Consider the following 12,082-nt stretch of genomic DNA (forward strand, 5'->3'; position numbering starts at 1 on the left):
TTGTAAAACGTGGTAGGGAGCTTTAGTAGGGACGACAAAGGCTACGAGAACAACCGGTGGAAATAAAAACTTAGGTGGTTGTCAGTCAGTCCAACTTCAGCAAAAATTATTTCATGGCTTTTCGTCCCTTTTCGGTTTGTACAATAAATTTGCATTGTCGTATTGCTTTCGCGATTATTCCCTCTCGTTCACGTCATACAAGGTGGGCGAAGTATCCTAAAAAAGAAGTTGGTACGAGCGCTTTCAGAGTAAAAATATAAAATGAAAGGTTTGCATTCGTACGCTAACACTGTCGTAAAAGGGAACCTCCACTCTTACCACAGACCAAGTTTAAACCGAAGGAAATTATGTTTACAAACAAGTTTGTTCGAAATTTACTTTTAAAACAGGGTTTATATCAAGAAAAGTATTGAATAATTGTGAATTGTTACGGTTGCCCTATTGTTCTGACACAAAGAGCTTTTGTCTAATAACAATAGGGCACAGCAAAGAAATGCATTAAAATGCGTGCCACACGTTTCGCACAAATTAGAGCGGTTTTCAATTGAGTGTCGAAAGTAATTAGCGAATTGCTTTGGTTTTGCATTACTTCATCCAATGATTGGTTCAAAGTTTTCGCGCCACTTTTTTAACCAATCGTGGCTCGCGCGTGCACATTTTCCCGCGCTTTGTGTCGGCTACGAGTAATTACTTCGAGTTTTGATTGGTTTACTGGATTGTCTTCGTCCTTTTTGATTGGCCAAAGTAATTACTTTGGTTTTGGTTTTACGACACTCGATTGACACTTGCTCTATGTTTTCCTCACAAGACCAATTATTGGTTTAGTGCGTTGCCTAAGGCTCCGTGCAAAACGGACACAACATCGTTGGCCAACAACTCCCAACATTGCAACATTGTTGGTCAACAACTCCCAACAATGTTAGGTGTTACATGTTGCGTCAGTTTGCACACCCTATTGCATGTTGTTGCGCGAAGTTTGAAACCGGTCAAACTTTTCCGGAAACAACTCCTAACTTTTCTTATGTTCGGTGATCGCCGAAGCGTAGTGAAACAATGTTGGACCCGTTTGCACCGCTCTTCCAACATTGTTGGGCCCACACACACACATTTGACATGGTCTCCATGGAGATAGCAACGCATTACAGTGCGACGCGCCTTACCGTGGCCACCTAACAAAGTTTCTTACAAATTATCCGCCAATAAGGGTATACGAATTTGATTGACAGTCACGCTTCCTTGCAAAGTTCCTACGGTTGTAAGTTGAACACCGTTGCCTCAGTTGTTGAGTTGACGCATTTACACGTAGTTGCCAATGTGAAAGTTTGTTGGGTGGCCACGGTAAGGTGCGTTGCACTGTAACATGCAGAAAACAAGATGGCAGCCGAATTTTGTAAGTTTTCAAAGTCATGGGTCGTATCCTTCCCTTAATTAATACACTGTACGTCCTTACATTGTTGGGAAATATTGAATCCGTTTGCAGGTAATGGTAATGGTAGTGAATTTATATAGCACATTTTCTATTAACATATTCAAATGCGCTTTACAAGCAAGGGATCTATGGGTGAGATCGGACATCAGCATATATAGGCGCCGCTGGCAGCCGCTATCAGTATATTAGCGATGTCACCCAGCACATGAATGAATGAAATGAGTCCTAACCACAACACCGGGAGCTCCATGCCCTACTCTTTACGAATAGTGTGTGGGTTCTTTTATGTCCCACTGGGTTGTGAGCATTGAAAGGTTGTGAGACGGGGCCTACGGTTTATAGTCCTTATCCGAGAAGACTTGAAAGTCTTAACCATTTGCGGATGTAATTACAAAGGCAGCACTTTGTTCTCAGTTATTTTAAGACCATGAGTGTTGGTCCGGCCGGAGTCGAACTCACGACCTCCCGCATGACAGCCCGATGCTCAACCAACTAAGCCACCGGTGCGCGGTTTGTTGGGAGATTCGCACAAACAGAAAACTGACCACTGTTTCAAAAGAACCTGTGATGCTTTTGGCTGGGTATTGAAGCACTATGACGTGGCAACAACTGGGTTCATACAGCAAGTTTACCACCGGAAAGAGGGCCATGCAAAGGTCAAAACTCATACCAACCATATGATGTACAGGTGATCTTGGACTGTGGAAACGAATGCCTTAACACCCTGTCACACCAGGAGGGTACATTTGTCAGAACCTGCGAAATTTTCAAGGTTAGTTTTTACCATTCTAAACCACTGGTGTACTGAGAGGAAATGCTATTGGGACTATTCTAGGTATACATGGCATGTTCATGCTACATTATAAACTTAATGTATGGTCTCGAAGGAAACTAACTGGTTTCCATCTTGTCGGTAACTCTCTGGGTTGGTATGTCTCTAGCGAGCATTGATATGACTGTTTGCACACTTCTTTTAACAACACACTACATTAATCGAAAAGAGCATTGTGCATTGGTTCCCCTGTGGAGTCTTAAATATCTGGATTCGTTGGTACTTAAACAACGATTCCCAGCAAACCGAAAAATCGATTGATGGATATATATTGTTACGAGTGCTGGAGGAGCTACTGCATAAATAACAAATAAGATTTAGCATACCCCTGATCTTTTGACTTTTTGCGTGGTATACTCGCTACTCCCTCTTTTGTATCTGTAAGTTGGTGGAAAGGTGATTGAATCTTCCTCTGAAATACATCATCAAAACCAACGTGATTATGTAACACATAACGAACTGCCTTGCTAAGTGAGCACAATTTTCAGTCTGTTTAAAAGGAGGAACATTTAATTAAATGGTTTAGTTTCTAAAGAAGCTGTGGTACTGCATCGGTGGGGAAATATAAAACAGAAATTGGTTTATCAACTGAAAAAATGTAACTAGATACACTGCTGTATCAAGCTGAGTGGAGAATTACACAGAGAAATTAGTTTATCGACTAATTAGTTTATCGACGAGTTGATATGGTAAATTGACCACTGTAGAGAAACTGGAAAGCTGAAGCTTCGAGCATTAGCTCTTCGTCAGAGCAAATGGCAAACACCCCTTTTCCCTTCGCTAGAATGAAGGGCTAACGCTCGAGACGTCAGCTTTCCAATTTCTTTACAGCGGTCAATTTACCATATCAGCTCATTTGTTAAACCCATTTCTCTGTGTCATTCTCCACTCAGCTTGATCAGTAAATCACACAGGCGAAGGTTTAGTTATATTTTTCTTGTAACTAAAAGGAAATCATTTCTCTTGTCTTGTAATTGACTACATACCGAACCCAAGCAAAACATTTCCTTTCTGCCTTTCCTGTATTAACTGGTCGTTGTTTTTCATCTTGCCAAAATTGTTGCATTGAACTGCACCAAGAACCTCCTAGTGTACAAAAACACGCCTAAAAAATTAGGTACATGATACAGCTGGTGTTATAAATAGAAAATGCAAAACACAATTTATTTTGTATGTATTTAAAACACCTTTCTTTGATAGCATATTTGCTGTGATTCAGATATGTCAGACAGTGTTGTGATTGGTCAATTACAAGGCCACATTCTACAAACCCGTTTGACATAAATGCCGTCGGTGCTTTCCCACTTGATTCGCTCACTAAGAAATTAAAATAAGTACATTTCTTACCTCTTTCCCAGTCCCTAACGTAAGATCACTTCAAGCAACTCGTATTTTTTTCGCTTCAATTGTCTAGTGTTCGAGTGGGCAAAGATCAAGGTTCGTTACAGTCCCTGAACTCAGTCAATAAGTACACGACCGACAAAATAGAAGCCGGATATCTACATGGATATTTACAAATGGCACGACGTAGGCAATCCATTGTAAATCCTATAATGATTTCCCACCAATCCCGTATTAGAGTCGGTAGTAAATTAACGTATATATGATGTAGTACGTTATTTAGCGTGTGAAAGATATGCAATCTTTAGTGGAGAAATTCGCAAGAGCAGCTTAGTCAATTCAGCCTCCAAATCAACATCAAGAAGACAGAGTGCCTTTATCAACCACCAAAGTTCCAATCATCAACATCACTACCAGAAGAGATCAGCATTGGTACAGAGCCACTAGTCAAGTGCAAGACTTTCAAGTATTTGGGGAGTACTGTTTCAGAGAATGCCAGGCTGGAGGATGAACTCTCAGAATGGGAAGAGCGAGTGCTGTGTTTGGAAACTTGAGGGAGAGACTGTGGAACAATCGACATGTGTCTATCCGTGTGAAATGCAAAGTGTGCAGAGCGACAGTACTGGCTACTCTATTGTATGGTGCTGAAACTTGGACTGTTTACAGAGTGTAGGTGAAGGACCTCCACGCGTACATGATGAGACACCTTCAAGCCATAATGAATATCTCATGGAAAGACAAGATAACCAACATAGAAGTGTTGAAACGAGCTGGTGTACCATTAATGGAGGACATGCTAATACAGATGAACCTGAGTTGGCTCGGACAAGTTGAGAGGATGGGCCAGGGGCACCCAACGTCAATTTTCGGAAAATATCTGTTCGGAAGACGATTCGAGATCTAGAATTTTCGCAACATTTGTTGTAAAATTTCTTGCTTGCCTGCCTGTCCTAGGATTTTCGAACATCTAAAACATGGTATAATTGCTCATTTTTACCGGATTTTTACCCTAAAAAGGTCACCTAGAATTTTCGGGAGCCTTTTTTCTGGCTAAAATTTTCGAAAAGGTAAGTTTTAATCCCTATAATTTTCGGATCACTAGACTTTCAGCTAGGGAATCCGAACAGATAAAAACTTTTTAGGGGATAAAAATATGCCTATATCTACCGTTTATATACTAAAATACGTTTAAGAACGTTATGTTTAAGTGGTTTTGAACTATATTCTCGTTGGGTGCCCCTGATGGGCCACCAGCGTCTCCCTCGGCAGTTACTCTACTCACAGTTATGCGAGGGCAAACGCAATCAGGGTAGACCAAGGCTCAGATTTAAAAAGAAACTTGGAGAAGTTGGACATAGACAGGAGTTCCTGGCAGCAGAAGGCTAAGGACAGAGCTGTGTGGAGGAATCTGATCAGACCTAAATGAAACAGCCACTGTTGCCCACGACAGGCTGCTATGATGATGATGATGACGTTATTTAGTATTCTGCGCGGTCATACTGTAATTTCAATACAGATTCCACGTTTTGAGCACAAAATGATGTTTTAACACATTTCATAAGCCACTGGAGACGTTCTTTGTTGTCTTTTCAGAATGATACAGCTGTACTAAGTAAGCATTAAAGGCCTTTATATTTTATAGATACATGTATTAGTGAAAAATTAAGAACTTTGAAGGACCAAAAACACTTTCAAATACTTCAGTTCAAGGCCTTGATATTGGACCCCCGGAATCCAAGAGTTAGAAACTTTGAGTGAATGTTTCCTGTGCAACAGTTTACAGTCATCTCTTCACCTAGAAGACTCGACACTTGCTGTATTTAATATATGCGTTTGATTTTCTTTTATTAACAGACACTACTTGTTTTAGAAAGGTGGCCCACCCAGAATAGCATTGCTAATAGCCCACTTTCCATCTATTGAAATTCAGTCCTAAACATCATGTCGAGGCTCTGGGGAATAAACTCATACAAATCCTTATATTTATTCCCCAGAGCCTCTAGATGATGCCTTTTGTTTAGGACTGAATTTTAATGTATCAAAAGTGGGCTATTGTGGGTCACCTAGGACTCTATTATGTCATTTTCAAATACAATAAACTTATTGATTGATCGATTGATTGATTGATTGATTGACATCAACCAGCTTGCCACCACAACTGTCACGCTTACAGAACAAAAAATACCGGTACTTTGGTTTTGTCCAACAAACTGAATCGTGGCGAGTGGTGAGGTGACAAGAGATTCAGCGGCGAGAAGACTGGTAGTGAAACTTCTTGAAGGAGAAACCTTGCAGAACAAGCACATCTCCTCACCTCAACGTCCAAATTGACCCTGTAGTTGAGGTCGCCAAACCAGAACACATGGTGAAACTGATGAGTAATACCAAACACACTTCTCTGACCAAGATTGAGTCCATTTAAGATGTCAAGAAAATTTTGATTCCTCCTGTTACAACAACAAATAAAAGAACTGATTTTTAACGATGGGTCAATATAATTGTACTCAATAGTGGTAACACGTAAATACTAAACACTTAATGACTAATCCCGAGGGAAACAGTTCATTTTGTTTTCCAAGAATCTCAATGTTTCCCTGAGGCGCAGCTGAGGGAAACATTGAAATTCGAGGGAAACAAAATGAACTGTTTCCCTCGGGACCAGTCATTAGGTGATCTGTTATATAGCACAAAAAGAAAAACGTGCAATGACAACAACAACAGCAGTCGTCGGTCAACATTTCGGGTAACAGTGCACTGTTACCCTCTGACATCATAGACTTTGCACTGTTGCCCACTCAGAGACTTTTGGCGGGAAACAGTTTTATTGTTAGATGTCATGTGACCTCGACGTATTAAACCAATGAGAGCGTGTGATGTTGAGGGAAAATTTTCAGCTATATAACAATTTGTTTTATAGTGGAAGTACACTAAGGTATCAAGCTAGTTCACAGGCACCCACTGTTAATAATCAAAAAGAAATAATGAATATTCAAACAGGATTTGAACATGTGACCTCTATATTGTGCTTCAAATACTCTTTAGATAACATGATCTCAATCAAAATATGGACCCAAAACAGCCTGAAGTTTCTAATTACTCTTATCCTATGCCATGCGCCCTCACAGAATTTATGAAGGAAATATTCTAGATGCAAATCAAAATTAACAAAGCAACTAACCTCAGAACTCTGGCAGGTGTGCCTCTTGCTGCCAAATGACAATTAACAAAGCATAGGGACAGTGGGCCAAACGAGAATGAAATACCCACTCCACCTTTGTTCCCTTAGAATCAGCAAAAGAAAGGAAAGAAAGTAGTTCGAAATGTTAACCACATAACTACTGATCTACACAACTCAATTATCAGCTTGACACCAGGGGCCGTTTGTTTGAAGACTGGTTTGTTGTAACTGTTGGTTAGGAGGTATCAAAACCTATAGGATCCCCGATGGCATTTAATGCTAGTTTGCATTAACCATGCTTCGAGCAACCCAGGCCAGACTGGTTAAGTCCTAAGTCATTTTAACTTCAGGAAATACATGGTTTTGTTCATTGCATTTAATGAGGATGAAATCACAAGGGGTGGTAGGGAGGATGGGTGTGGTGGAATTGGAGGTTTGGGTTACTTTTGTGTCCCTCCTGAAACTCTTATTCTAGATGAAAAGCTTACCAAGAGCATTGGCTATCCCTGTTTTGACACTAGACAGCTGTACATGTGATATCATGTGCCTTATCACTTGATTTGCAAAAACAACCAGCCGAATGCTCCACAAGGAACAAACTCCGACCTGAAGGGAGAAAGAGTATTGTTGGTTTTCATTGATACAAAAGACAATGCATGCACAAAGAGATAGGTTGATTCCTGCAGAATTAGTTTGGGACAAAGATAATATATCCTTACCCCCCCAGAGCAAGACAGGGACGGAAAGGCAGACCTTGGGAGACGAGGAGAGTAGAGAAATGGAGGAGGGAGAGGACAGGAGGAGAGTATGAGAAGAGAAGAAACAAACTAGGAAAATTTGAAAGAAAAGAAGAGAAGAGAGAAAAACTATACTGTTTACTGTACATCATAACCCAGAACTTCAAAAATTCAAAACCGTAGTGAAAAATAGAGGAAATTCAAGCAAAAATTGAAAGGCATTACAAATTCCTAATTAAAATTTTTAAAAATGAGAGAAAATTGGAATGTCTCAGAAAATAAAATACACTAGGTATGGCTTCTCATATATATATGATAACGATGGTTGTTGTTTTCTGGTTGTCCTGCCCTACATGTACTTAATCAAACTTCCTTTTTTCGGGGAGTATTGCCGGCATAATGAATTGTAAATAGTTTGTCTCCAGTTGAAGCAAATAAAAACAATTAAAGTTATTTCTGGACCACAGAATTTGAACAAATGAAGAAAAATGAAATAATGAGTATGGTACATAATAAGAGCAACTGTTTAGTAAAATGACACGATCATGAAAAATCCTCTTGAACCCTTGTATTTAGCATAACTGCTTTGAGAATGCAATAATTATGACTTAAACTTATGTGCACGTTAGAGCGAGTTTCAATCGAGTGTCGTTAAACCAAAACCAAAGTAATTACTTTGGCCAATTAAAAAGGACAGAGACAATCCTGTAAACCAATCAAAACTCAAAGTAATTACATATAGCCGACACAAAGCACAGGAAAATGTGCAGGAGCACGCGAGCCACGATTGGTTTTGGTTTCACTTCTGATTGGTTGAAAAAGTGGCAAGAGAACTTTCAACCAATCACTGAGTGAAGTAATGCAAAACCAAAGCAATTCACTAATTACTTTCGACACTGAATTGAAAACTGCTCTATGACTGACCTATTTGTGACCATGCATTAAAAACTGACCCTCCCCTCTTTCCTCGTGTCAGCTTCAACAAACATGTACAACAGCAATTAACTAATATTGGAGGGTTTGTACATTAAGATGTCTATTACATTGTTACGTTTCACTTTACCAGGTAAAATTCTTTCTTAGGAAACAGCTTTTTGAGTTGCTCTTTAATCCTAACAATCCAGTCTTTTTCACCAACAGGGCATTCCTGAAATCAACGCATAAATCAGACTTCAGGTCAGTCAGCAATATGTAAGATGGCCAAGTCCCAAAATTTTGCCCAGTGACCCAGATCGAGGTTAAAGTGTTGGATTTGTATTTTGGTGGTCTGCTTGATCTGGCACTCTGATCATGACCACCAACTTGGATTTATGTTGTGTGGTACCAATCCCTTTTCTCAGTTCGTTGTCTTCACATGGTTGTTTCACAAATAACACGATCTTTCCTATACGTGGTAAGCTTCAAACTTTAATTTACAAATGCCACAGCATTATACAAATTATGCAGTCAAGTGCACTTTAATGAAGGAGAATAATGTTAACAAGAAGTAGCACCAGTGACTGGTCTTATTTCCTGCTATATATGTATTGGATACAGTGAAATTATACTTCATCAATGCACAGTAACGGTTTGTGTTTCAGGCCTTGTTTTTGTCGCACCCACTATTTCTGAAGTTTGACAGGAGTGACCATTTTTGATAATCGTCATGCATGTGGTCTGCCTTGAAAAAAAAAAACTGTGACCTGAAGACTTCATGTACGGCCTGTGGCTGCAAAGTGCTGTGGCACTTGATTAGAAATCGTTTGCAAGCAGAAAAACTCTCCTTCTGAACAAGATGGTAGGTAGACATCTTGACAACCTTGTTCCCACGGTCTCTCTTGTTGCAAAAGAGACGGCCCTGGGAATGATATTGACATCTTGAATGGGATTCAGAATGTAGAACAAACAAGGCTAGCAAGTCATCCCTAATACCTGTGTTCCAATTGCGTAAATGTCATGGGGGAACTGAGCTAAGCTAATATCCATAGTTTTTCCTTTGCCTTGGCACTTGAACCATGACTTTATTTCAGAAGATGGATTTGCATTTCCTGAAAGTGGGAAATTTATCAAAAACTTTGGTTAGTGTGCATGTGATTGCAGCATTATTACAGAATCTGAAAGGTCAAGCGCTTAATTTTTTGATTATTTTATGATAAATACATGTAGGTATTTAATGTCTTTGATGGTCGAGTGGAGTGTGGTCCTGGTAAATAACACAACCCAACTTAGTAGCTACCGTACATTTAAATTGGAAAGCTGTGAGCATGGACAAAAAGCTCTTGGATTCACATTAATGGAAGCAAAGTTCTCTCACTGTGCAAAAACAGCTATCTAACCTTCCTGGGATGGAGTGGGGGGGGAGCACTTGGCCAAGGAAGGGATTGGGATGCTCATCAGAAATTTTGAATTAAACCCCTGAAGGAGACCAATCTGGGCTTCGTCCAGGATTTCTTTGCCCCTAAAAGCGACCATAATTATTCAAAACGTAATTATTAACCCATTGACTCCCAGGGGTTCCCCATTGACGAGTAAAATCGTCTGGTGTTAGACAGAGTAAAATACTAAGGGAGCGTTCGATTGACTCTATTCCAGAATAAGAATATGTAGAATGATGATTAAAACTGTATGTTTGGCGCGTTTCGAAGCAGCAAGGATAACAAAAACATGTTTAAAATAGCATTTTAGCATCTACATGTATCTGACAATTTTAATGTGAATCTCCATAAAAACGAAGGATTTCTAACTTATATTCCATGTATTCCTATTTCGGAATACGGTCAATCGAACGCACCCTAAGTCTGGCCGGTTTCGGCCGGGTTGGATGTCAATGAGTTAAATATATATTTTTATATTTCTTCACATGAAACCCCAAATTAGACCTTCACAGCTACATATGGGCTACATGTACATGCCGGTACATGTAAGATGGCGTTTTCCCAAGAACACTCTAAGAGAAACAAAATCTGAAATTTACACCCATAAGCGAGACGATGATCGCCCAGGGCTAACCTTTTCATATTCACAAGTACAACAAAGGATGAAGATCAACCATTTGGAAAATAAATTCAGACAAAGCACATCTGACACCCTCTCCACCTTAGAACACACCCCGCAAACATCTGGAATAAGTTGCACATTAGGTTTTGCTGAGAACTAAAAACTGAAGAAAGAGAACCAATATACTGTAACCTCAGTTCTGTTGTGGCATCATGCAGCTGCAGCAGATGAGCCAAAATCAAATTTGCCATAGGAGTGCATTTTGACCAATTAGCCCATCCTTTAGCAACCCTAGTCCCCTATTGTAGAGATCTGTTAACCTATTCACTCCTCAATGAGAGTCAATGGGTTAACTGAGGCTAAATATCATTTAGGCAAAGTAAAAACCAAGCCAATACAGCGGTTCCTCCTGTGATATCTGGGAGGACTACAGGGAGGTTTGCAGGGGCATTGCCATGTGCTTTGGCTTGAGTCACCTTGTTGCTTACTTGCTTGCTTTTCCCTCCCTCCCTCCCTTCCATGTTTTAGGGTAAGTATACATTCCACAGACTGGTCTCAGTGATGTGTTGATGGGTGCCGTGGGATGTGGACTGTGGCTCGGTTGCCATGGTGACTTCCTTGCTGCTGAGGAGAGTGTTCCTCCTCTGTTGCTACCTTTACAGTACCTACCCTCCAGTAAATTGGCATAGTGTTTTAATGTATGTTTTTGCATACCCATGTTCCAAGTTCCAATGAAAACTGAAGCCTGATTTCTTATGGTGTTAGAGTTAGAATGCTGATTCTTCATTTGTTGAACAAGTTGACAAAAAACTTCTCTAGACTGAAACGAAAATTTTAGATCTGTAATTCACATTTTATAGCATTTGGGTGACAATTCTTTTTAGGTGGAGGGTTAAGATAAGGCTAACATTCTGAGGACTGGCATATGGGTTCTCCCATGAAGAAAACCTGCTTGCAGTGGCCATTCTCTATTTTAATTTTCCAATAAGATCTGAGAATCGTCTTACACTGGATGAGCAAGAGTGAACTTAGAAAGAACTATACAGGTATTTACTGGTAGCATAGGCAAGAGGGATTCCCCTTTTAACATTAAACTTCACCACCAACTTGCACTCACTAATAATATTAAGCACCACACCACGTAGAAGTTTCTTGTACCTGTATCTCCTTAATTAATCCAGATTTACTAGTATGCCAATGTTACTTTGTTATTTTACAGTTTCAACTCAAAAATTACACCCATAACTTCATTCATCTTGCAATTCCACACCTTCACTTTTGTTTCAAATAGAAACTATTGCAATTTAAGACAAAAACCACCAATTCAATGAGAAAACCCACTGCCAGTGAAGCCCATTACAATTATATTGATTTTTATGAAAAATCATGTATTGCGCAAACATTGTGCAATACATACACTAAATGCAATGCATTAAATTATACACTGTCAAATTCTTATGTAACTTCGCATTAACTTCTTCTAAAAATAATAAATATTGGATTATAGTGATAATTGGTGAACAAAATGGGTAAATATGCCATTTTACAGTTGTTTGCTCAGTGACTTCCCTATGAATGGCTGTGAGGTT

At 39.6% G+C, this 12,082-nt stretch overlaps 1 protein-coding gene across 3 annotated transcripts in view; it reads right to left on the minus strand.

Moving 5' to 3' along the window:
* Window positions 1–12,082, minus strand: part of LOC137982475 (phosphatidylinositol 3,4,5-trisphosphate 5-phosphatase 2-like) — a 59,337-nt gene that overhangs the window by 29,840 nt on the left and 17,415 nt on the right. For all 3 annotated transcript variants that reach the window (XM_068829569.1, XM_068829571.1, XM_068829570.1), the window contains 9 exons: window positions 11,208–11,313; window positions 9,429–9,544; window positions 8,581–8,664; window positions 7,269–7,386; window positions 6,781–6,883; window positions 5,917–6,049; window positions 3,248–3,347; window positions 2,588–2,673; window positions 2,104–2,185 (listed from right to left, as the gene is read on the minus strand). In XM_068829569.1, coding sequence (XP_068685670.1) covers window positions 2,104–2,185; window positions 2,588–2,673; window positions 3,248–3,347; window positions 5,917–6,049; window positions 6,781–6,883; window positions 7,269–7,386; window positions 8,581–8,664; window positions 9,429–9,544; window positions 11,208–11,313 — 928 coding nt within the window. The remainder of the gene's footprint in view (window positions 1–2,103; window positions 2,186–2,587; window positions 2,674–3,247; window positions 3,348–5,916; window positions 6,050–6,780; window positions 6,884–7,268; window positions 7,387–8,580; window positions 8,665–9,428; window positions 9,545–11,207; window positions 11,314–12,082) is intronic.

This window comes from Montipora foliosa, chromosome 13 (genome assembly GCF_036669935.1).
Source record: "Montipora foliosa isolate CH-2021 chromosome 13, ASM3666993v2, whole genome shotgun sequence".
In the NCBI taxonomy this organism is placed as follows: Eukaryota; Metazoa; Cnidaria; class Anthozoa; order Scleractinia; family Acroporidae; genus Montipora; species Montipora foliosa.